The 24,815-nt window shown below is 42.9% G+C and overlaps 1 protein-coding gene across 9 annotated transcripts in view; it reads right to left on the reverse strand.

Moving 5' to 3' along the window:
• Nucleotides 1–24,815, reverse strand: part of DGKG (diacylglycerol kinase gamma) — a 207,314-nt gene that overhangs the window by 153,489 nt on the left and 29,010 nt on the right. For 8 of the 9 annotated variants that reach the window (XM_067738344.1, XM_067738339.1, XM_067738345.1 and 5 more), the window contains exons 2-3: nucleotides 18,958–19,270; nucleotides 6,502–6,578 (exon numbers count right to left, since the gene is read on the reverse strand). In XM_067738344.1, the coding sequence (XP_067594445.1) occupies nucleotides 6,502–6,578; nucleotides 18,958–19,024 (144 nt within the window). In that variant the 5' untranslated portion in view covers nucleotides 19,025–19,270. The remainder of the gene's footprint in view (nucleotides 1–6,501; nucleotides 6,579–18,957; nucleotides 19,271–24,815) is intronic. The other variant, XM_067738346.1, reaches the window with a different exon arrangement.

Genomic DNA, 24,815 nt, shown 5'->3' on the forward strand with positions numbered 1-24,815 from the left:
AACCCCTTGTCTCTTCTGGGAGATCTGGGAGCCTTCGCAGAACCAGAGTTGGCTGGCACGTGCACGATCAGGTTTTGGATACAAAGTCCTGGTCCTTAAAACAAGCAATGCCCTCTGGACCCCACTGGGAGGGAGCTTGCGAGGCAGTTTCTCCTTAGCCCCAGGCTGGGCTATTTAAACATCTCTTTAGCAGAGTGAAGGAAGCCTGATTCAGTTGGACAGAGGATAATTAAGGCTCATTACCAGATGAAGGCATCTCTAAGCAAATGGTGGACTTACATTTCTTGTGACAGGCATCAATCTCTATTTCTCTGCCTTTCCTGCCCCAGAATCTCTGTGGCTCTCTCTTGTACTCTTTCTGTCCCTCTCTGCCTCCACTGCCTCAACACCTCAGAATGTCCCTTCCACACACATCCTCTTTTTCCCAGTACACATCAGCAAAGTCTTTTCCTCCCACTTTCTCAGCGGAACCCATAATGACCTGCAATTCCACCCTCCCTGCCTCTGATGGCATCTCCCAGCACCTGCTTGTCTACCTGCAAGCACGTTCGGGTCACTCTTCCAAAGAAACTGCTGGCTGCTCGAGCTACTAGCCTGTGCTTCTTCCCTTCCCCTTCACACTTCTCCTCACCTCCTTAATCCATTCGATTTGGATTCTAGCTCATCACCTCTGAATCTGCTCTCTTGAAGGTCACAAATTCAATGGTCTTTGTTTTAGATCTTCTCATCTTTATTATTAATTTATTTTAAAAGGCTCTTTTTGCATCGTCCTTTCCTTTGCACTATTTTAATCGACAAGTACTGTTTTACAATATAGTTTTGAGTTCCAAAATGTTGTTAATTTTTTTTTCTGGTTGGCCTCAAATTGAAAACTATCAGCATATTTCTGGAAAACAGCGTATACTAAATGATTTAATAAAAAAGGAAATTCAGTTAAACAAAGTCTTACATGATGCTCTTAAAAAACCAAAGCTGAAAGATCTTCAAACAAGATCAGTGTGAGATTCAGGAGACCTCGTGGCTGGTCTGAGGTCCACCACGTTTTCCTCCTTTTTTGAACCTCAGGTTTTTCTTTAGCAAACTGTGCATGCTGTACCAGAAGATCTCAAGCTCTAAACTTCTCTTGGGTTCTTCCTTAAACCAGTTCCTCTTCCTGACCCTACAGTTTCTATTCATGTCAATGGCAGCATTATCCTCCAAATATTCCAGCCTCAGCTTGAACTCCCAGTTGTCTGAGATCAATTCTTGTCCCTTCCTTCTTTCCACTGTTCTTTCGCAACGTCTGTCATATCCAGGTCTTTTCTGTATCCATTGCCCGTCGGCCCCACCCTGACAAGGCGGCTGTTGAAGTCCCCCATGCTCCTGGTTTTCTACTCCTGTTCTATGTGTCCTATCTGGACAACTGCAACACTCCTCAAAGGCTTCCTTGCCTCCACGTCCATCTGTTAGTCCTCTCATCTTTTCCATCCTTGCCAAGGTGATCTTCCCAAAGCACAGCTCTGATCAGACTGCTTCCCAACTAAAAAACTTTCCATGGCTTCTAATTGCCCATGGGAGAGTTGACATCACTTGTCTCCAAACTTTTAAAATCATGCGCCCTTCTGTAAGATTTTCAAGCACACATCGTCATTTATCTTTACTTATACATTACATATATGTACTACTGTGCTCCGCTACTATACATTATAAAAGACACACAAAGAAATTAGAAAATAGAAATTAGATGAGATAAAAATCAATGTAAATAGAAAGTCTAATATGCAGGATTCCTACAGTCCAGTGGATCATGCTGTGCACTCCCTGAATCCTCTGGGGTTCACAGCCCTACCACAATCCCACTCCAACCTAGATTTGTAGCTACTTCAAGTTCGGAGACCATTCTGGTCTTTTCTCCTATAATTCTCTGTGTGTACCTTCACATTCTGCCCACACTGATCTCTGTGTTCTTTCCTGGCCAAGCTTCCATGTACTTAAATGAACTGTTTTCTTCTCTACCTGTTAAAATTCCAGCTATCCTTTATGGTCCAACTCAGATGCCACCCCTTCCAGGAAGCCTGGTATGATCTCTTGTGCCTGAATTGCTATACATTTCCACGTTGGTTCCTGACTTGGGACACCCATATCTGCTGCCCTTGCAATATATAGTTGTTCATGACATACACACCTTAGTTCCTCGACTAGATCTAGAGCTCCTGGAAGGTAGGGAAATGTCTTATTTCATCTCTGTATCCTCCACACCACGGTATTTCCTAATAGGTATTTTAATGGACGTTGGGTTTCTAGTTGGTACACTTGGCTGTCATCAATCATTGTGGGGTCTGTTCAGTCAACATATATGTACTGAGTCTCCCAAGTACAAGACACAGTGCTGGGCACCACTGGAGAACACACCAGTGAATTAGGCGTGAGTCCATACCTTTAAGAGACTCAGTGGGAAAGGTATTGAAATAATTCTAACACAGGGTCAACAGTGGTGAGTGTAACAGCAGAAGAACTGACAAATTATTATGAGAACTTAGAAAACAATGATGATTGAACACATGTCCAACCATTTATGGCCCTATCCTGGGGAACAAAATGGCATAAAATAAGCCCAGAAACACAGAGCATTCATGTCAGAAGAGCTCAGAGGAGACTAGATCTCCTTACATCACTGAGACTCTGGAATTTTACTGATTTGCCCCAGCCAGCTAGCATCAAAGCGAAACCAGAAGCCTGATCGTCTGACACCTAGTCCAATGCTCCTGCTCTAGTATCTGATCTGTCCCAGGCTCTGGTGCTGACATCGTGTTCCCTGCCATTCCCTCTAAGCACCCCAAGCTCAGTAGGCAAGGAAATGTGACTGAGGGCCACTCTCAAAGTGATATCTGGATTGCAAAAGAGTAAGTTCTTTATGAGCACAGCCCAGGCTCAGGGTAGGTGCTTGGTACATGTGTGATGGGTAGGGAGTGGCCCATACTCTGCCCAAACCAGATAAACAACCACTATGTAGCACGCTGACAACTCTCAGAGCCCTGAGTAACATCTTAGACACTGCCATTGTTCAGACATTTTTTCTTTTTCCCCAGAAACTGCAACTTTCATGTGGAAACTAGCTAAGCAATTGTTAATTCTTCCACAGGTCAAAGAAGGAAGGAGAACTAGATGGAGAGTTTATTGAGCATTGTACATACGTGATCTTACTTAAGTCTCAAAACAACAGTGTGACGTGGTACTATTACTGCCCTTTTGTGGATGAAAAAAATTTTGAGAACATAAATGACTTGCTCAAGTCGTAAAGCAAGTGGCAGAGCTGTGCTTTGTGCTAAGGTGTGTCTGAGTCTAAGATCATGGTGATACCAGGCACCCCTACCTTTTTGGTTGCACTGTTTCCGTCTGCTTTCTGGCCATCTTCAGCTGTGCTCTCTTCTCCAGAGAATCACTCGGTGCCGATGGGCAAGGGCACGCTTGTCATGGCCAGATGGAGCCCTGCCACTCTGTAAACTTTTATTCCCAGCCACCCTTTCCTAGCAACCTGCCCCTTCCCACAGCTAACTCATTTCTTGTTGAGACATTTTAGCAGCAGTAAGCCATCAAACTCAAGAGAATTTAAACCCTTGCTGTTTCTGAACCCCGTGCTGGGACATTATACCTACTTGAAGCCAGCCACACTGTGAGAGAGAATGAAATCAGAGTGACGGAGCTCCCCTAGGACATGGCAGAGCGGGGGCCAGCCTGATGGAGGCAGGGGCCTGCTTCCGAAAGCTCCTACGGCCTTCACACCCTCGGCAGCCCTGACCAAACTGTTCCCCTCCCACTCTCGTCAGCTTCAGGGCGGACAGGCGGAGGAGCAGCCCCCGCCAGTCTTTGTTCCTGTGTTTTTGGAGGTGGGGGTGGGGACTGGGGGGCTGCACATTCTTTGCTGGCTTTGGCATCATTTCCACATGGTTCCTCCTCAGGAATGTTCTTTGAAAGGGTGCATTCTCAATCTGGCTCCTCTTCTGGCACCCTTCCTCCTGCTTCATTCTCAGGTGATCAGTGCATTTTATTCAAAGCACCTCTCAGGTGTACCTCGAGGGTGTGGGCTCTGTTGATTCACTTCCAGGGCCCAGAAGAGAAGGAGCTGACTCAAGGTTTGTTGAAAGGATGACAATACGAATAAATAAGCGGCCAGCCTCCTTCCAAGTTTGTCCTGCTGATCAGTTGCTTTTCTGCTATTAGCCCTCATAAAAGGACCCAGGACCGGGGAAAAGGGAGTTGAGTTTAAAACATTTTGGCGAAAGGTAACAGAAGGGTAATAATAATGGGCACTATTTTTAAGTGTCCTAAAAGTGTTAGACATTTTGCAAAAAGCATCTTATTTAATTCACTCATCTGCAAGCTTCAAGGTCTTTCTTTTTGGTTGTTTTATATATTCAGTTCACAGAAGAGGAAACTAAGGCCCAGAGAGGTGAAATATTCAAGGCCACATTGCTGGTTCGCAGCAAAGCTACGAGTCTAACCTAACAGCATAACCTCCAGGGTCATGGCTCTTAAACTTGGCCCTGCCAGTAGGAAGTAAGTTCTGGAGGGGAGGAACTATGCTTCCTCATCTTCATATCTTCTACGGCATCCAGCACAGTGCCTGGATGTTCAAGAAACATTAGATGACCTGAATCTGAAAGTAGGGGAGGTCTTGCATGCACTTATTCATTCAGCAAATGTTTGTGGAGTGCCTGCTATAAGCCAGATACTCTTCTGGGCACTGGGGACATAGCAGTGAACAAAACTATTCTAGTCGGGGAGACAGACAATTAAATAAGTAAGTTATACAGTGTGACAGATGGTGAGAAGCACTAAGGAGGAAAATAAGGCAGAGCAGGAAGATAGGAAGCATCAGGAAAGAGGGTTTAACATTTTAGATAGAGAATGTGACATTCACTGAGAAGGTGACTTGAGCAAACACTTGCAGGAGGTGAAGGAATGAATGATATGGATATCTCGGGGAGGAACATTGCAGGAAGAGGCCAGAGCATGGGCACAGGTGCTAACGTTAGAGCAGCCCTGGCTTGTATGAAGGCATCAAGGAGGCTAATATGGCTGGGAAAAAATGGGAAGAAGAATAGCAAGATACGAGGTCCAATAGTAGGGGAGATGCAGATTGTAATGACCTTGATTTTGACTCTGAGTACCAGGTGGGCAGACCATAAAAGATTGTGGAACACAGCAGTGACATGATCTGACTTCAGTTTTAACAGACTGCTCAGGACGTGTGTAAAGAATAGACTTTCAAGGTCAAGAGCAAAAACAGGGAGCCTAAGAGGAGACTATTGCAATAATCTGGGCGAAATATGGTGGTGCCTCAGGTCAGGGTGATAGCAGAGCAGGTAGTGAGATGTGTCTGGATTTTGGATGTATTTTGAAGGTAAAAATGATGGAGGCGGCTGATGAATTAGATGTGGGATGTGAGAAAAAGAGAAAAGTCAATGATGACTCCATAGTTTTAGGCTGAATAACTTGAAGACTGGACTTGTCATTTACTGAAATGGGAAAGACTGCTGGAAAAACAGGTTTTATAGAGAAAGATCAAGGAGCTCAGTTTAGCTTATGTTAAGTTTGAGATACCTATTTGATTTTTAAGTGGAAATGTCAAGTAAAGGGGTAAGAGGAAAATCAGAAGCGTATAGTGTCCTGAAAACCAAGTGAAAGAAGATTTGACCAATCAGGTGCAATGCTGTTGAGTAAAATGACTTGAGTTTTAGCCACATGCAGGTCCTTGGCTATTTTGACTAGTGATTTTAGTGTAGGCGTGGGGGTTACATGCTGCTTGAAGAGCTTTCAGAAAAGCGGGAAGAGGAGAAATTGGAGGCAATGAGTATAGACACATCTTTTGCACAGCTTACTTGTTATAAAGGACAGGAGAGAAATGAGGTGGTAGCTGGAGGGAGAAGTGGAGCCGGAAAAAGGTTTTTTAATGTAGGAGAAAGAGCAGTATGTTTATTTGTTGATGAGGAAGATCTAATACATAGAGAAAGCTGATGGGAAGGAGATGGAGTGAGAGTGAGAGAAGAATACGTTGTTGAAGCAATGCCTGTCAATAGACCAAAGAGGACGGGACTGAGTGCACAAGTGGAGGGGTTAGACTGAGATCAGAGCATGGAAAGCTTGTCCCTAATTACAGGAGAAAAGGTACAGCTAGGTGGGCACATAAGGTGAGGATTTGGGGGAAGATTGCTTCTGACTGTTTCTATTTTCTCAGTGATGTAGAAAACACAGTTGATAACTGGGAATTGAGAAAGGGAGGAGGAATGAGAGATTTGAGGAGAGAAGAGAAGGTATGATGTGGCCTTCTAGGATAGTGAGAAGGTGAATGGACTTGAGGAACTTATGATTCCAGGTAGCACCAATGGCTCACTTGAAACTTGGGAGAAAATATGTTGAGAAGCATGTTCTTCAAAGTGAGCTAAACTTCTAAGAGAGGAACAAATTATGGGAAGGTTAGAACGTGGGGTTTTTAAAGGCTTGAAATGAAAATGTTCTTACCTCATGTGGGTCATATTGTTTGAGGCTCCCACCCTCATTAAATTCAGCCAAGACATCATTTATCTTCTTGGAAGAATCTGGAGAGACATAATCCATATGTGAAACATGGTGAACAGTGAACGGGAGCTGGGCCAAGTAAATTCTCCGTGTCTAATCCTGATTATGATGGAGTGAGCCCTCATTCCAGAACCACATGGAGGAATGTCACCGTCATCTGCCCTTCTGCCCTCTCATTTATTTATTTTTTAGTATATTTTCTCTCTTTCTGCATGAAGTATCTTTCTAAACCACAAATCTGATTAGATCATGCCTCTGCTCAAAACCTTTACACAGCTCTTAACTTTCCCAGGATAAAGCCTAAACCCTTAGCTTGGTATACAAGTACTTGGTGATCTGACCTAGCCTATTCCTTACCTCTTCCCTTAATCTTTCACTCACTCAATTTTTCAGCCACATCAAACCACATTTCTAGAAATTTCTTAATATGCTCTGTACTTTTTCATGGAGTCTCTTCTCTGCATTACAAACTTCACTCAATGCTCAGTACCCAGCTCAAATGTCAACTCCTTTGAAAAGCCTTCCTTTACTAGTCAGAGTTAATCACTCCCTCCCCTGGCTCCCACATGGCTTGTACATAACTCCGTAACAGCACCTGTCATATGGTGTTATATTTATTAACTTGCCTTTCTTGCTCATCTCCTGCCTCAGTTCAACCTTGAGAGCCGTAAGCCTTTGTATACCATATCAAGGCCTGACATATAACCAGTGTTCAGAAAACCAATATATTAGATGATCGAATAAACATCTGAGCAGAAATTTTAAAACATTTAAAATTTTGTTAATTAAATGGGATGGGTGGGCATCAAGCCTGGCGGGGTTCTGTCCTTGGTGCTGAAACAGAGACAGGATTCATAAAGCATGGTAGTTTAGAAAATTCTGCTTTCCATAGGAAATAATTTAGAAACTACTGGAGAAAATCGTGGCGTTTCTTTTCTTTTCTTTTCTTTTTTAGTTTATAAGGGAATTGGGAGTCAAGAGAAGGGAGTCAATAATTGTCATTATAACATCTTGAGTAGTTACCAGTACTCTAGACATCAAAGAAAACCAGGATTTCTACACTCTCTCTGTCTCACAGTATTGTGGATAAACAAGAGCTTCTCAAGCTCTATTATTGTCATACTTTAAACATCTGAACAAAGGGCAATGTCACTAAAAGCTGATATAGTGTTCCTTGGTGTTTGGGCTCTTTGTACAGAGGGCTGTGCTTTCTTAGGCCTACGTAAAGTGGATGTGCTTGTGGGCTGGGCTGTTCTCCATGACTTTGCTGACTTGGATTCAATCAAGCACAAGTTATAATCATTTCAGGATTAAGACATATTGAAATGCCACAGGAAAACACTGCTGTTGCCTAAAAATGGACATTTCTTTCTGAAATTCAAAACAGATGTTGGAAAACTAATAGCTCAGTGAGATCCAGGCAGCAGATGCCATCAATTTGGATTGCTTCCAGTCAATCCAGAAAACACTATGGAGAGTAAGATGTTGCTAGGTACTGCTGATGAACTAGTTGGGGACAGGATATGAATAACTGTGGTAATAATAGCTACCCCTTATTAAAGACCTTTACTGCATATTCTCATATGCTCTCCCCTACCAGTCCATGCAGATTTGGTACTATTTTCTTCTGTTCACAGATGAGGAAACTGAAAGTCAGAAAAGTTAAATGACTTGCCTAAGAGTCAGGGTTTTGACTCAGGTCTAGTCTGGCTCAAAAGTCTGTATTCCTTTTCCTTAGGCACTATTCACTATTACTTCCCAAACATTTGCTAACACAAGGAAAGGTGTAATTAATGCTGTGGCAATGATATGAAGTTCTTGGAAGCACAGAGTGGGGAAGAAGTAAAATAACAGGGAATAAGTAAAACTAGGATGAGAGAGGGGTTAAGGTGGGGACTGGGGATGCCCCATGAAGGAGGTAGCATTTGAGCTGGGGTGTAAAAATGAGTTAGGTTTCGAAAGGCAGACATGAAGTGGACAGGGCATTCTCAGAAGAGACAGGGTGAACAAAGATATGAAGATGGGCACCACGGGACCTTTAGGCAAGGTTAGAACCAGAGAGTAGTCTGGGGCCAGATTTGTGGGAGTACTGAGTGCCAAGTTAAGGACATTGATTTCAAATTGTTGAAGACTTTTTGAGTAGTACAGTAACATAACCAGGTCTATTTTTTAAAAGCCACTCAGGCAACAGAATGGAAGAGAGGTTAGAATTAGGTCAGATTTCAGTTAAGGTCACACATAAATTATATTCAAATTATTCTATGAGTAGCTTAAATATTTAGGAAAAAACACTATATTTTAGAATCTATTTCAATGGGAGATTTTCAGCTCAGCCAGAATGGCCAAATTTTTTAAAAAATGAAAAATTTGGAGCATGGGTCTTCCTGGTGCGGCTTCTGCAAAAGTAGTACAGAGCCAGCATTCTGACTGAGAACCAAGAAGGTGATTTCACTTGAATTTTGTTTTGTTCTGTTTTCCCCATCTTTCGTTCCTGCTTAATTTTTCTCCATAGCTCTTACCACCATTTAATACTCTATATATTTTACTTCCTTAGCTTTATTTTTTTAAACTTATTATTATTTTTTAACATCTTTATTGGAGTATAATTGCTTTACAATGGTGTGTTAGTTTCTGCTTTATAAAAAAATGAATCAGCTATTCATATATTCCCATACCTCCTCCCTCTTGCATCTCCCTCCCACCCTCCCTATCCCACCCCTCTAGGTGGTCACAAAGCACTGAGCTGATCTCCCTGTGCTATGTGGCTGCTTCCCACTAGCTATCTATTTTACATTTGGTAGTATATATATGTCCATGCCAGTCTCTCATTTCATCCCAGCTTACCCTTCCCCATCCCCGTGTCCTCACGTCCATTCTCTACCTCTGCATCTTTATTCCTGTCCTGCCCCTAGGTTATCCAGAACCATTTTTTTTTTTTAGATTCCATATATATGTGTTAGCATATGGTATTTGTTTTTCTCTTTCTGACTTACTCCCCTCTGTATGACAGACTCTAGGTCCATCCATCTCACTACAAATAAGTCAATTTCATTTCTTTTTATGACTGAGTAATATTCCATTGTATATATGTGCCACATCTTCTTTATCCATTCAGCTGTCAATGGACACTTAGGTTGCTTCCATGTCCTGGCTATTGTAAATAGAGGTGCAATGAACATTTTGGTACATGACTCTTTTTGAATTATGGTTTTCTCAGGGTATATGCCCAGTAGTGGGATTGCTAGGTTGTACGGTAGTTCTATTTTTAGTTTTTTAAGGAACCTCCATACTATTCTCCATAGTGGCTGTATCAATTCACATTCCCACCAACAGTGCAAGAGTGTTCCCTTTTCTCCACACCCTCTCCAGCATTTATTGTTTCTAGATTTTTTGATGATGGCCATTCTGACCGGTATGAGGTGATACCTCATTGTAGTTTTAATTTGCATTTCTCTAATGATTAGTGATGTTGAGCATCCTTTCATGTGTTTGTTGGCAATCTGTATATCTTCTTTGGAGAAATGTCTATTTAGGTCTTCTGCCCATGCCATAAAAAGAAACGAAATTGAGTTATGTGTAGTGAGGTGGATGGACCTAGAGTCTGTCATAGAGAGTGAAGTAAGTCAGAAAGAGAAAGACAAATACCGTATGCTAACACATGTATATGGAATCTAAGAAAAAAAAAATGTCATGAAGAACCTCGGGGTAAGACGGGAATAAAGACACAGACCTACTAGAGAATGGACTTGAGGATATGGGGAGGGGAAAGGGTAAGCTGTGACAAAGTGAGAGTGTGGCATGGACATATATACACTACCAAACGTAAAATAGATAGCTAGTGGGAACAGCCACGTAGCACAGGGAGATCAGCTTGGTGCTTTGTGACCACCTAGAGGGGTGGGATAGGGAGGATGGGAGGGAGGGAGACAGAAGAGGGAAGAGATATGGGAATATATGTATATGTATTACTGATTCACCTTGTTATAAAGCAGAAACTAACACACCATTGTAAAGCAATTGTACTCCAATAATGATGTAAAAAAAAAAAAAAAACTTCCCTAAGATTATCTCAAACTGTAACATGCATGTGGATTGCTTGGGGATAAGGTTTAAACGCAGATTCTAACTCAGTAAGTCTGGATCGTGGCCTGAGATTCTGCATTTCAAGGAAGAGCTTAGGTGACACCAATTATGTAGGTCCATGGACCTCACTTTTCATGAGCAGATCTTAAGCAACGTTCCTGTGTAACTGTGGCTGACTAGTAAGGATTGCCTCTCACAACACAGAAAAAGAACATGATGCTGAGCCTGGAGGAACATATTCCACAGATTGGGAAGATCATAAATGACTCTCAACCCAGGGAGGGAAAGACACAGAGAGACGGAGAAGGGAAAGTTGGCACATGAAGGGAAAAAAACCCCTAGATTTTCCTTTTTCCAGTGAAGGCTGGGATGTATGAATAAGTTTTCTAAGTACTCAGGGAGTCAAAAACACAGTGAGATGCACAAAAGCAAGAATGAGGTTTTCCAAGGGTCCTAGAAAGATGGAGGATGATGTCAGAACAGAGCTGCCAGGCCTGCAGCACTGCTTCAGAAGGCCCACCTTTGCAGCCAGGAGGAGTCGGGCCCTGGGCTGAAATGTGGGAAGCATGTATAAGAAGTCCAGCATTATAAGCACCAAAACAGTCTCCCAGTTAGCCTTCTTTTCCTGTTCCCTGCTTATCCTCAGCATGTAGTCCATTGCCTGTCATAAAACTGATGTTCAATAAAAATTTACGGAATAAATGAGGCCTAGAACAGGGATTGGGCTTGTCATGCTTGTCCCATATGTCCTATATTCCCAGGGGCATAGGGAGAAAAGGTAGACCAATGGTTCTCAATATTGGCTGCCTGCTGGAATCACCTGGGGAGCTTTAAACACTACTGATGCCTGGGTCTCACGCCTACAGATGATGATTAAATGGTCCAGGGGTGGGGGAGTATGAGGGCAGGACACTGCAATTGTTCAACGTCTCCAGGTATTTCCAGTGTGTAGCCAAGGCTGAGGACCACTGGGGCCCGCCAAGCTAACTTCTCAGGGAAACCCGTGGAAGTGACGGCTCTGCCACAGCGTTACATATAGAATAAGAGAAGAATACTTTACGTTGAAGCAGAGGGAATTTTGGCTGATAAAGAAAACCCTCTTTGGGATACTAAGTTTTTCTGATTCATCATAGATGACCTGAATGGCTGGTATGGCTTATTTGTATAAGTAAAATTTGCATCGCTAGCAAGATTTCCTACTTTTTCTCCAAATAATTTGGCCTCATCAGTCATAGGTGGAGGAATGGAGGAATAGTTACCTTCTTGCATCTAAAAACGTGGTCCCTGGACCAGCAGTGTCAGCATCACCTGGGAGCTTGTCAGAAACACAGAATCTCAGAACAAGCACAGACCTCCTGATTCAGGATCTGCATTTTAACAGAATCCAGGAGATTCATGTGCACGTTCAAATTTGAGAGCCATCATTTCCAAAGAAGTCTCTCCCTATCCGTAGATTCTGTGGCTGCTTGTGCGTGGAGTCCCAGTCGTCACTAATGAAGAGAAGGCCAGTCGCACCAAAAGAGATGTGGGTGAGAAACAGCTGTGATTATCCCTTTCACGATGGAACCAACTAGACGTGATCCTTTACGGGCCCAGGAATCCATGAGCATGTGATTAAATCTCACTCTACTGGCCAGTATAAATAGCAAAGTTTCAACAAAGCTTACTTACAGCCTTACGTTGTTCTACAAATCAGCCCTAAACAATTTCTCTGACCGGTTTGAATTTTGAGCTATAAATTATCACCATCTTAAAGTCAAAAACTTTGCCTTGATCTGATTCTACTGAAATATATTTCTGAATAGCAGAATTTGCTGATTCATTCTCTTTAAAATGTATTTAAAATTTTTGTCCAGATACGAAAAGTCAGCAAGAGAAAAAAGCATCAGGGCTGCCCCGCACTGAGGACCCTGCTTACCTGCTGGAATTCAACACCTGGGAACCAGCATGGGGGTTAAATGAGACCTTCCTGCCCAGGAACCCGGCCTTGGGCCCTCTTTCTTCTTATCTACACCTTTCCCACTATCTCAAGGGGAGAATGATTGTTGGTGGTAACTAAGATGAAAAGATTATGGAAGGAAGAAGATGGGACTCTGGGCCAAACAGACTTCAGAATCCTCTGTGAAGAACTAAATAGAGAACAGAAGCATAAAGGGGGAGGGGGTCCAATCTCAGAGCCTTAGAAGGGCACTGAAGCAAACCCCAGTTTTTTCTCTATTTCTTTGTATGTCGCTATTATTTTTAAAATTACCTAAAACTTAGAAATAAGAAAAAAAGTGGGCAGTACATCTTTTCAATGTCATGTGGAATAAAGGCTACCCAAAGACTATCTAGGTGCATGTACTTAGTTCTACTCACTGTTTACTATTGATTAAATGTATTAAATGTACCAGATTTAGTGAAGTTACATGTTAACTCACAGATTTTTTTCCAGCAGATATGCATAGAACTGTCTGGTGGAACAGATAACCCAAAAGATTAGGGTTTGCTGTCCTGTAAGACAGTAACCAGTTTTATATCTAACCAAGCAATCTTATCCTTACATTTGTTTACAAAATTGCCTAACTAGGAATTTATGGACTTGATCTGTATCCATCCAGGGTCTGTCCATAACTTGCTTCTCAAATTTAACGCCTTACTGGCTCCTCCACTAATTAATGAGTTAAATAAAATCTTTGGCACATGTTTATTAAAAATTTTTTTGTTCTATTATAATTTAATTAACATATATATTTTTTTCTTTACCAATGTATGGTTGAAGGTTGAGCTCCAATGAGTACTTTCTGTTTAATTTATTGAAACTGAATTGAAGCAAACTGAATTTACCTGGAATTGAAAACATTGGTTCTAATTCTTATTCTGCCACTGACTTTCTGTGTGACCTTGGGCAAGTCACTGAGCTCCTCTGAATTTAGTGTTCTCGTTTGTAAAATGGATAGTAGTTGCACTTGATCATGGCTAAGATCTCTCCTAGCTTTAAAAAGTCTACAAAATCAAGCAACAACTAGCTGATGTAGGAAATGTTTAGTTTCACTTCTTAGAGAATTAAAAGTAAACATGGATGTTTTATTGGGGTTTTTTCCCCCTTTTTCCCTTTATGAATAAGATGATAGTTTCTGTCCTTGATAAATCATGGAAAAAACTGGAAAAATCCCCTCCCCGCAAATAACAGGATTAGGACAATAAGCCAGTCATCTCTCTGAAGCTGTTAGGGGACGGTCAGTAGGAGGCATCCCCACATGCTCACACCCTGTGAGGCTGAAAAGAAACCTGTTTAAACATAGAAACTAAGTATTGATAGAGCTAATGAAGGTCATTTAATCAACCAGACATCTGATGTCTAACCTCCCCTCTAGTGTCTCAGCCAACTCTGCCCAGACAGTTCTAAGGAAAGGAAACTCAGTCACTTTGGGGTCCATTCTGTTCCATCTTGGACAGCTTTGACCATTAGGAATCATTACTAATACTAATACCATTAGTATTCCTTACTTTAAAGTCTTTATTCTGATGCTTTCCTCCCATTAGTCCTAGAGCTACTTCTTGAAGCCATTAGAAATTAACTTTACACCTTCTCCCCCAAAGAGCACTGTGGCTATTTTAATACAGCTAGCTCTCTCTCACCCTTCCCTGAGTCTTCCCCTTTCCAGAAAATATGCATAGTATTTTCGTCCATCTTTTCATATCCAGGCTGTGAGGCCCCTCACCATGCTGCTGGCACTTCTCAAACAAGTTCTGGTTTGTCCATATCCACTGGAAACTGTGGTGCCCAGAAATAAATTCAGTTCTCTAGAAAGGTCTGATCAGGGTAGGATAGAAGGTGGATATCGGTTTGCCTTACTAGAAACTATGAGTCTATTAATACATCCTAAGATCACAATTGATGATTTGGTTAAATAAAATAATGTACATGTACTCAAAAGAAATCTCTGTAACCACTAAAAACCATGCTTCTGAAAAGTACTGGATGATTTGGGAACACCTCGTGACATATTGCGTGCTAGCTAGTCTCCAGAGATGGCTGCTGCCAACCTTCCTCCCTGCTGTGTGAGTCACTGTCCCATGAGATGTGGAGTCCATTCCTCCACCCCATCAAATCTGGGCCAGGCCTGTGACTGCTTTGACCAATGCAATGTGGAGAGAGTTATGTTCTAGCACCTCTAAGCCCAGGTGTTAAAAAGACCTGCTGCTGCTTTTATGCTCTTGGAGCCCTGAGCCATGTGTACAAAGTCCAGGTTGCCCTGCTGGCAAGAAAGGCCACACAGAGAGGCCCTGGGAGATGAGAAAGCACTTGGAGGAACAGGCTGCAGAGAGGAGCGCCGAGGTACCAGCGAGTGAGTGAATAGGCCATGCTGGGTCATGTGAGGCATCCCACCTGCAGCCCCAAACACTGTGGAGCAGGAACTAGTCATCCTGCTGGGCCCTGTCCAGGATGCCCGAGCCACAGAACCATGGGAACAAAACCAAAATGGTTGGGTTTTTTTTTTGTGGTACGCGGGGCTCTCACTGTTGTGGCCTCTCCCGTTGCGGACCACAGGCTCTGGACGCGCAGGCTCAGCGGCCATGCCTCACGGGCCCAGCCGCTCCGCGGCATGTGGGATCTTCCCGGACCAGGGCACGAACCCATGTCCGCTGCATCGGCAGGTGGACTCTCAACCACTGCGCCACCAGGGAAGCCCCCAAAATGGCTGTTTCAACCTATCAAGTTTTGAAGTTGTTTGGACATAGCGATAGATAACTGAAACATATTGTTAGGGTGAAGAAAACAGCACGCAAAATAGCCTAGCATGTTTGTTTTTTAAATGTATATATATGTATACATGTGTAGGTGCATGTGTAGTTTGATATTTATATTTCTACACAAATATACTAGTTGTGGTTTGCACTGGAAGATAGGATCATGAGTGTCTTTAATTTCATCTTTTCGCTTTTCAAAAACTTTACACTTGTTTTTATTTTGTAACAGAAAATTCTTAAATTGTCACATTATCCTTTTGACAAGCCCTTTACAGTCTTAATTCACATTAAGTTTACTGTTGATTATATATATATATAATAAATATATATTTTATCTCTGAGAGTATTTGAACATGGCTTCTCCCCAGAGAAGTGGCAGGGTTTATGACATTTAAACAGGACATACAAAAAGCCTCTTGTCCTGAAATTCTTGGCCTCTCCCACCCGGAACTGCACTGGAGAAAGTTCTCAATTCTCAGGCTGTACACTTCAGTTACTTCGCTACTGTAAAGCTACTGTTTTTGTGGTTATGGAAGAGTGGTTGCTATGGCAATGCGATCTGACTGAATGCCAGAATGCGTCTAAAGCTGGTAGAAGTGCCTTTTTCAGGGCTTCCTCTGAGGATTAATCATTTTCCAAGAATTGTATCTTCTTTTCCTCGCCTGTTAGAAATGGTGCCGGAGCACCTCATCCAGTCCTGGGACACGGACAAAATGAGGATGGGTCCGAGAAGGACAAAGCTTACGGTTGGAAAAAAGACCACAGAGGAGCCATTTCCTACCAAGTACTCGGGTTTCTTTCCACCCCTCCCTCCTTGACTGCTTTGCCACATTTGGACCCCTCTGTCCTCACTTTCCACAGACTCTCAGGCTTTGAGGTATCTTTGCTGGCTTCCTTTCGTTCCACAAGTTGTGAGGAACTTCCACAGCAATTTCCCACACATTAGCATTTGTTCATTGCCACATTCCCCACTTTAGCTCTGTGCCTCAGCTCAAACGAGATTCCATTCAAAGGACCTGCCTGCCCTCCCTGCCCTGGCCGCTTCCTCATCCAGGCCACCTTGCACGTAGCCACCAGGTTCATGGCTCTACATGTTGCCACCTCAGTCCCAATGCCATGCCTTGACATGCGGGGCCCAAGGCCTGTGGCTACCCGTATCCCTCCCATGTCCTCCTCTCCACCCTCCTGCCACTTCTCTCCATCTAGCTCAGAAGCTCTCCTTACCACCCCACAGACACCTTCGCCCTTTGTGCCCCTCTACCTTTGCTTCCACAGTTTCTATCCCTCCCCCCACCATCTACTACTCATATTTTAAACTTCTTTTCTCCACAGAGTTCATCCAGCTAAATCCTCTGTTATGAGTTAAGTTGTATCCCCTGCAAATTTATACGTTGAAGTCCTAATTCCCCGGCGCCGCAGAGTGGGACCTTATTTGGAAACAGGGTCATTTCAGAGGTAATTAATTATTGGTAAGATGAGGTCTTACTGGAGTAGGGTGGGTCCAATCCAAAATGACTGTGTCCAGACATTAAGAACAGACTTCTGGTTGCCAAGGAGAAGGGGGGTTGGGAGAGGGATGGACTGGGAGTTTGGGGTTAGTAGATACAAACTGTTATATATAGAACGATAAATAACGAGGTCCTACTGTAGAGCACAGGGAACTATATTCAATGTCCTGAGATAAACCATAATGGAAAAGAATGCAAAAAAGAATGTATATATGTGTATAACTGAGTCATTTTTCTGTACAGCAGAAATTAACACAACATTGTAAATTAACTATACTTCAATAAAAAAATAAATTTAAAAAGTAAGGACAAAAAAAGAAAAAAGAAGACTGTGTCCATGTATTGATAAAAACGGAAATTTGGACACTGAGACACGTGCACAGGGAGAGTACCGAGTGGAAGATACAGAAGACAGTCATCTGTAAGCCAAGGAGAAAGGCCTGGCACAGACCCTTCCCTCACAGCCCTCAGAAAGAACCAACCTTACCAATACCTTGATTGTGGACTTCTGGCCTCCAGAACTGTGAGAGACTTTCTGTTGTTCTAAGCCACTCATATCAGTTTCCCCCAGCTCTAAATTCCCTTCTCATTTGTGCACTCCGTGTAGCCATCTCTGCCAGAGGTGTTTCCCCGCTGTCTTAGGCCTGTTCTCTGCTTGTATCACAAGTGCATATCTGACTCCCTAACAAGATTCAGATTCCTCAGGTGAAGCCTTATCTCTCTGCTTCTTTTTCATCCCGGACAGGGCCTGATACTTTGCTGACCTAGGGAGTAGGCTGAATTAGATGGAGTTTACCCTGGAGGATGATTCCTTGCTCCCTGTCAATACACTGCACAGTTTCCCTAAACCTACTGCGGTCAGACAAGAGGCCACGGGCTCCAGGTCACCAAGGAGAGACGGACCAGTAGCCCTACAGGGGGAGCACGTGTAGTCATGGGGTGTTAGGCCTGGAGGGATCACGGGGAGAGATCATCTAGTGCAACCCTTTCAGAGGACACAGAGGCTGGGCGTGCGGCCGTGGGGATGGGGGACTGAAGGGTGGGGTGGGTATTAGGGCTGTCACATCACAGAGAGCAAGAGCCAGAGCTGGCACGAGCCCGGCCCCCAGCTCCCAGGCCAGTGGAGGGGCTGCCTGCCCTGTGGGAGGGGCAGGCTGCCTACAGGGCATTCGGAGGACCACCTGGGCACGCTCTGTAGGGCAGGTCAAATGCGCTTCAGGCCTAGTGACTTACAAAAGCACCAACACGATCAACGTGAAGCGAGAGGGTTAGAACAATGAGATGGGGTTGGCAGTGCAGCTGAGGGCTCTGCCAGACAAAGGGCTCTGCAAAAATCGGTGCCGTTGCACAACCACGACGGGCACTGTGTGTGTGCAGAGTGCAGCGGTCAGCCCGGGCAGACTCCTGTCACCAGTCAGGATTAGGAGTGGCCTGCGGGGGGCACGGCCGCGGGCCTTGCCACCGCTGTGGCTTGACGCACTGAAACTGTTCCTGGGTGCAACTCGTGAAACCAAGAGCTCCACGCAAAAGCCCAGGTTTTCCCACAGCAAAGTCGAGAAAGAGACACCCATCAGAATTCTGTATCTTGCTGAAAGAAGGCATTGGGTCCAAACACAAGAGTATATTAAAGCAAATGACTGAGTAACCAAGCAGCCGGCAGCCCTTCCGAAGTTCTGCTATAAAGAGGTTTTGATGACCTGGGAAAATCCTTACAATATTACACTAGGTGAAAAATGCAGACTGAAAAGAACAAAGGTATATTCAGGAGCTCAACCACGTACAGCAATACGCACAGGATGCATCCAAAATGTTCATAGAGTTTAGCTGTGATTTTTAACCTACTTTTTACTTTCCTTCCCTGTATATTCCAAATTTCTAGGGAGAGCATGGATCCTTTATAGAGTATAAAGATAATTGTGTTTTATGTTTCAAGACACAAATTCTATTTTTATAAGGAGGTATAAGCTGATCTCATTCTCTGTGCTTTGCAATGATTATACTACTCTGCTCTCCAATAATGCTCTCCCCAACCAAGAGGAAATCCCACCCCACATGCGTCAATCCATTTACTCACATTCTGCATATTTCTGGAGTTGGCCAAATTCTTCTGGAGTGAGGGAGACCCACCGTTCTTCACTCATCTTTCCTGGGTGTGCGCGTTTGAGGCTAGGGAGAGAGTTTTGCTCACCAGGCTGTAGCCAAGGCCCAGCCTAGGGCCTGGCTCATTGCAAGTACACAATGGACAAGTCCTTCAGGAGATTTCTCGAGGACCCAAGTGCCTATGGCAGCAGCGGGCACTGTTTAGCAGCTGAGAGAAGACCTCTGCTATTCCTAAGGCAACATCCTTCTATCTGTAGTCACGGTAAATTCAGAAATCCTTGCTTTTCCTGGGCAGGAGTAGAAAAGACATTGGGAATGAGAATGTTAGAATACATAAGTCATCTTTTCTTGTAAAGGAAAAAAAAAAAACCCCAATGTTCTTTGCTGAAAGCTCTATAGGAGGCAATGGTTCTCAAGGTTGGGGGGAACCACCTGAGGGAATTCGGAAGAGGACATACAGACCAGAGCAGCACAAGTCCAGACAGCTGTCTGGCTGGAGTGGGGGTTAGGTGATCTATATGAAGAGGTAGCCATACTCCCAAACTCTGGAAAACTTAAAATGCGTCTAGTGAGAGGTGGTAGTAGGGCCACCTGAGGGCATCCTCTAGTCATGAAAATGCCTCAGGCTGTAGGTGTCGTCTCATGAGTAAGTACAGGACAGTAGCTCATGTGGTGTGATTTGAAAGGTAAGCCAGTCTTTCCTCCACTGATTTCTAAATTCCACTATTAGAGCTGCTTACCTTCCTTCTATGAGTCATTGAGTCAATCTGGAAATTCAAATACCACTCCCCTCAAGGCTGGCTAACATCCTAGTGACTGAAGCAGTTTTCTTTCCTCTTAGAACCATAAAAACATGATTAAAGGGAAGGCCTGCTGGCTCCATTGTGGAGAGCCTGAGGGAGGGAGGGAGGGGGTGGATTCAGACAAAAACTTAGCATCTTTTCCTTTGAGCCCCTCCTAGCATGGTGGCTCTATCAGTCCTACCATCAGTCATTAAATCAGTTTAATGAGTTGTGAAATTAATGGGGTGTGCCATTCTAAAAACACATAATACAATAGCATAGAATGCAACGGAATGAGATGGAATTGAAAATAAGAGTGCATCTCCTTTCAGTTATACATACATGTATACACCTATCATAATATAAAGTGTATTTCTTATTCTAGGTTGAGGTTAAAAAAATGTTGAAAAGTCATCAACCTCATAGGACAAGGAATAAAGACCAATGTTACCAAAAAACAAGCCCAGTTTTAATAAAAGAGAATCCATCGTAGAGAGTCAGACTTGAAGGCAAGTCTGGGAGTCTGGAGCATATGAGGAATGGTGGAGGGGTGGCAGATCTGGACAGTTCTCTGCAGTGGCAAATAGACTTGGTTGGTGTGGACCTGGAGGGCTGAACTAGAGCTGAGAGAAAGTGCTGGAGGGAGATCTTCTGTAAGGAGATCCTCTGTAAGGAAGACCTTCCATCAGTCAGCACTCTCCAACGGTAGGAGGAAATGAATGGCAACGGAGTGAGATGCCTGCATCTTTGGGAACATCCAAATTCTAGTTTCTCTCCTTGAAAGGTCTAATTCTCGGGGCTTCCCTGGCAGTCCAGTAGTTAAGACTTGGTGCTTCCACTGCAGGGGGTGAGGGTTCAATCTCTGGTCGGAGAAATAGGACTCCACATGCCGCAGGGAAAAAAAGAAAAAAAATGTCATTCTCTTCTTAATCCACTGGCCAACTGGATTCTGCTTCTTAGCACCTGCTCTTGCCAAGGTTTCCAGTGTGAAACTTAATAAAGGAAAACCTCACTAAGATGGAGGCAGGAGGCCAAAAGGGGAAGCTCTCACACAGTAATACTGATGTCAATTGCAGGAAGAACTGTCAATTATAGACCCCAACAGAAGACTCATCAACAGGAAAGAATCATCAATTACAGGCCCCAAGGGGAAAAGGTGTACATTGCATGCCTAGAAGAAATCTACTACCCTAGCAATTCAACCAATGAGTAACTGTCATCACCCTGAGCTCCCACTTTTGTCCAATGGACTTTTATTCAAAACATCCCCTCCCAACTTCCCCTCCTTTTTTTTCTATAAAATAACATTCCTCTTTGTTTTTTGGACTTGCCTATGGCATTTGCTATAGCTTGCTTGTTCTGAATTGCAATTCCTCTGCTATTCCCAAATAAAACCATTTTTGCTGTAAAATAACTGGCTGTTTTATTTTTAAGGTCAAAACCAGTAACCCAGTTGTCAAATCCAACAGGCACCTTTCAGGCCTTCTTTGCTTTATTTGCTCTCTATGCAGCCTTGGCCTTTGCAGAAAACAACCCCCCGGAAACTCTTTTATCTTTGTAAGTGTTCCTCCTCAGTCTCATTCCACTTTTTCTTTTGCCATTGTTAAATACTGGGTGTTTCCACAATCCTATCCTCAGCCGTCTCCTCACATTGCACCCTTTCCCTCAGGGATCTCATCCACTTCCACAGCTTCAATGACTCCCAGGCATGCTGCTCCAGCCCTGCACTCTCCCTTCAATCCAGATCTGCATATCCAACTGTCTACTGTGACTCCCTACTCTGTACCAAACTACCCTGAATCAGCACCTTTCCATGCCCCCAACCTGCCCTTCCTCTGTATTCTGGTCATGCCCAAGAAGAGCCAATACTCAGGCCAGAGGCCTGAGGCTGAACCTAAGCTCCTCACCCTTTCTCTCCTGCCAAACCCAGGCACCAGTCTGGGAGTGTGACTGTCCATTGTGTGTTCCCTCCTCTCCACGATGCCAGGTGGTTTGTTAACTCAGACCCTCATCTGCCTGGTCTCTGACAACAGCCTCCTGCTGGTCCGCCTGCCTTGGGTTTTGTGTTCTTCCCCTTGGTCTGCTCTACTTGCCAACCAAATCACATCTTTCCCAGTAATAAAATTCTTCAGTGGTTTCTATTGCCTATACAATAAAAGGGAATCTTTTCATGATACACAAAGCTCTTTATGATCTGGCCTTTGATTATCAATTCAGTCCCAAAGCAGGACCCTTAGAAACATTTTCCACCATACAAGGGAATTCAGCGTTGCAACTGGTATTAACACTGCTGCCAGACACATTTTATACTGTGCTCTATGCTTTACATATATTATCTAATTTAGTCCTCATAACAACCATGTAAATTAAGCATTGCCTTTCCTATTTTTAGACAGGAAATATGAGGCAAGATGCTTAGTAAATATGGTGAGGATAAAGAAGGAACCCCCAAATGCTTTTGTTTAAAAAATGCCTCTCTGATCTTATCATTCTGCACATTTCAGAAGCTCAGAACTCTAAGAGGACCCAGAGACACACAACGTGATAGAACACCACAGAACTTGAAGTCAGAAGGCAGGGGATTTGAGTCTTGACTCTGCCTCTTATAACTATTTGACTTTAAACAATTTTTTTCATTTATTGAATCTTGGTTTCCTCATCTTAAAGATGGGAATAACTAATAAAAAAATCTTAGTATTAGGATTGACTGAGTTAATATATACAAAAAACAAACAAAAAAAACCCCAAACCCCACCTAGCGTAATGCCTATCACACAATGGACACTCAATAAATAATTATTGTTATCATCCTATTGCAAATACAACCACTTAGCAATATGACAATCAGCTGACAGCATTTGGGTGCTTTGTGCTGTAACATAGATTTATGAACTTGATCTCATCCTGCTTCAGGTTGCTGTAATTTTGTAATTACTCATCAAACTTTTATCCACTAGTTTTAGCACCCACTGATGATTCTTTCCTGGATTAATTATTACTATGATAGTGAATTTCTAATTCCATCCTCCCTTCTATATTAGTTGGGATTCTACTGTGAGGGAGAGTTTTCCCTTCTTTCTTTCTTTATACTATACTATACCTTATACTATAAATACTACATATACTATAAATATATAAAATGTTTATATAAGTATACATAATACATAAGTATAAATATGTATTACTTTTACATATAATATATATTTACTTATATTCATGGACTCTTACTTTATTCAATGGCTTATAATCCATTACCATCGTTATTTGTTTTGATTTTCAAATTGTCCCAGATTTGGCCACAGCAAGCTCATTCAAGGTGATTCCTTGTTCTTTAGACATATTCCTATCATTCTCTGATCACATCTTTATTTTCTGGTACTACAAAATATTTCAGGATCATCTTTTTCTTCCTCAGTACTGTCCTGAAATCAATCATTTCCCCAAAGATCCCTGATTCTTTCTAGTGGAGAATGGTTTTTGAAACCAAGGTTTGGGTACTAGGTATGCTCATTGCTACTGGGGTGTCACTACTTCTAGGCCCTGTCAGGGACAGAGCTAGGAAATATATTCACATGTACACACATATCTCATCTCTGGCTATTTACCTATCTTCCCGTCCGTCTGTCCATCCATCCATCCATCCATGCATTCATGTTAAAAACCCCAAGTTCATTCTCATACACTCTGTCGTTCCATATTGTTAAACTCCCTTCTCCAACAAACTCTGTTTCCATTATCTACAATGTGCTTATTTTCTCAACCCTAAAATATACAGAAAGTAGTTTCGGAAGTGCTAGCCACATCTCTGTGAAAAATAGAGTTCAAGATTTATTTATAGTTCCTCTGTCTTCATCCAACTGCATATCCTCAAAGGACTATTTTCAAAAGTTACTTAGGTTAGTTCTTTCCCACTCCCATACATTCCTGTTTGTATTTCACTGTAGGGTTTTCCTCCATTCCCACTGATTCTTTTTTAGTATGGTTTCAAAAGTCAGAACTATATAAAAAGGTTTCTTCAGAGAAGCCTTGCTTTCCCCCGTTCCCTTTACTCTGTTCCCATCCCCCTCCTTATCATCTTTTCCCCACCCCATACTTATGTTTTCTAGTTTATTCTTCCTGCTTATTTTCACATCATTGAGCAGATATATGGATATTTTCTTATTTCCCCTTCTTTACCTACAAAAGGTAGCACATTGTAGATTGTCTTTTGCACATTGTTTTTTTCACTTAACAAAATGTCCCATGAATCATTCCATATCTTCATAGATATCCTCCTCATTTAGAACCAAATTTGACTGCAGCATTTACCTGCTTAAAACCCTTCAGAGGCCTCCATTGGCTTCCAGGATTAAAGGCAGGTTCTTTGACCAGTTGCAGAAGATCCTTCATCTGTGGCACAGCTCACCTCCCCGCCCTTACTCGAATGACCTCCGGCTCCACATGCCCCACGTTACAGCCAAGTCAACCTACTGTGTACTTCTAGCACCTAGCAAAGTATTTGGCACATGGTAGGACCTCATAAATGTTAGTTAAGGGACTGACAAACACACCACGCCTTTAATCTATCTGGAATTCCCTTCACTCCTTCCTTCCCAAAACAAACCACTACTCATATGTCTGGCTGCAGATACAAAGGTCACTATAGTTTTTTTGAACTCTTTGAGCAAACCAAGCTGTTCTCCCAGCTGCATTCCCATAGAACACATACATTGTCTATATTTTTCTGTTGTAGGAGCTGACAGTCCCATGTGGGAGACAGATACCTGAACAGATAATTAACACACAGCTGGTAAGAGGAGTGGTACAGATATACACAGGGAACTATGGGCCTAGCTACTGTGTCTGTAGCAGGCACAGGGCAGGTGGAAAGATTCCTGAAGTTAAGAAGGAGTACCAAGGTAAAGAGGTATATGTTGCAATAACTAAACAAATTATTATCGTTGCTGCTCCACTGCAGCTTAGTGCTTGGCTTCATAGTGGAAGAAACTGCACCATTCTTTTTTTAAAATTTTGTTTTATATTAGAGTATATTGATTTACAATGTTGTGTT

This window comes from Pseudorca crassidens, chromosome 5 (genome assembly GCF_039906515.1).
Source record: "Pseudorca crassidens isolate mPseCra1 chromosome 5, mPseCra1.hap1, whole genome shotgun sequence".
NCBI lineage: Eukaryota > Metazoa > Chordata > Mammalia > Artiodactyla > Delphinidae > Pseudorca > Pseudorca crassidens.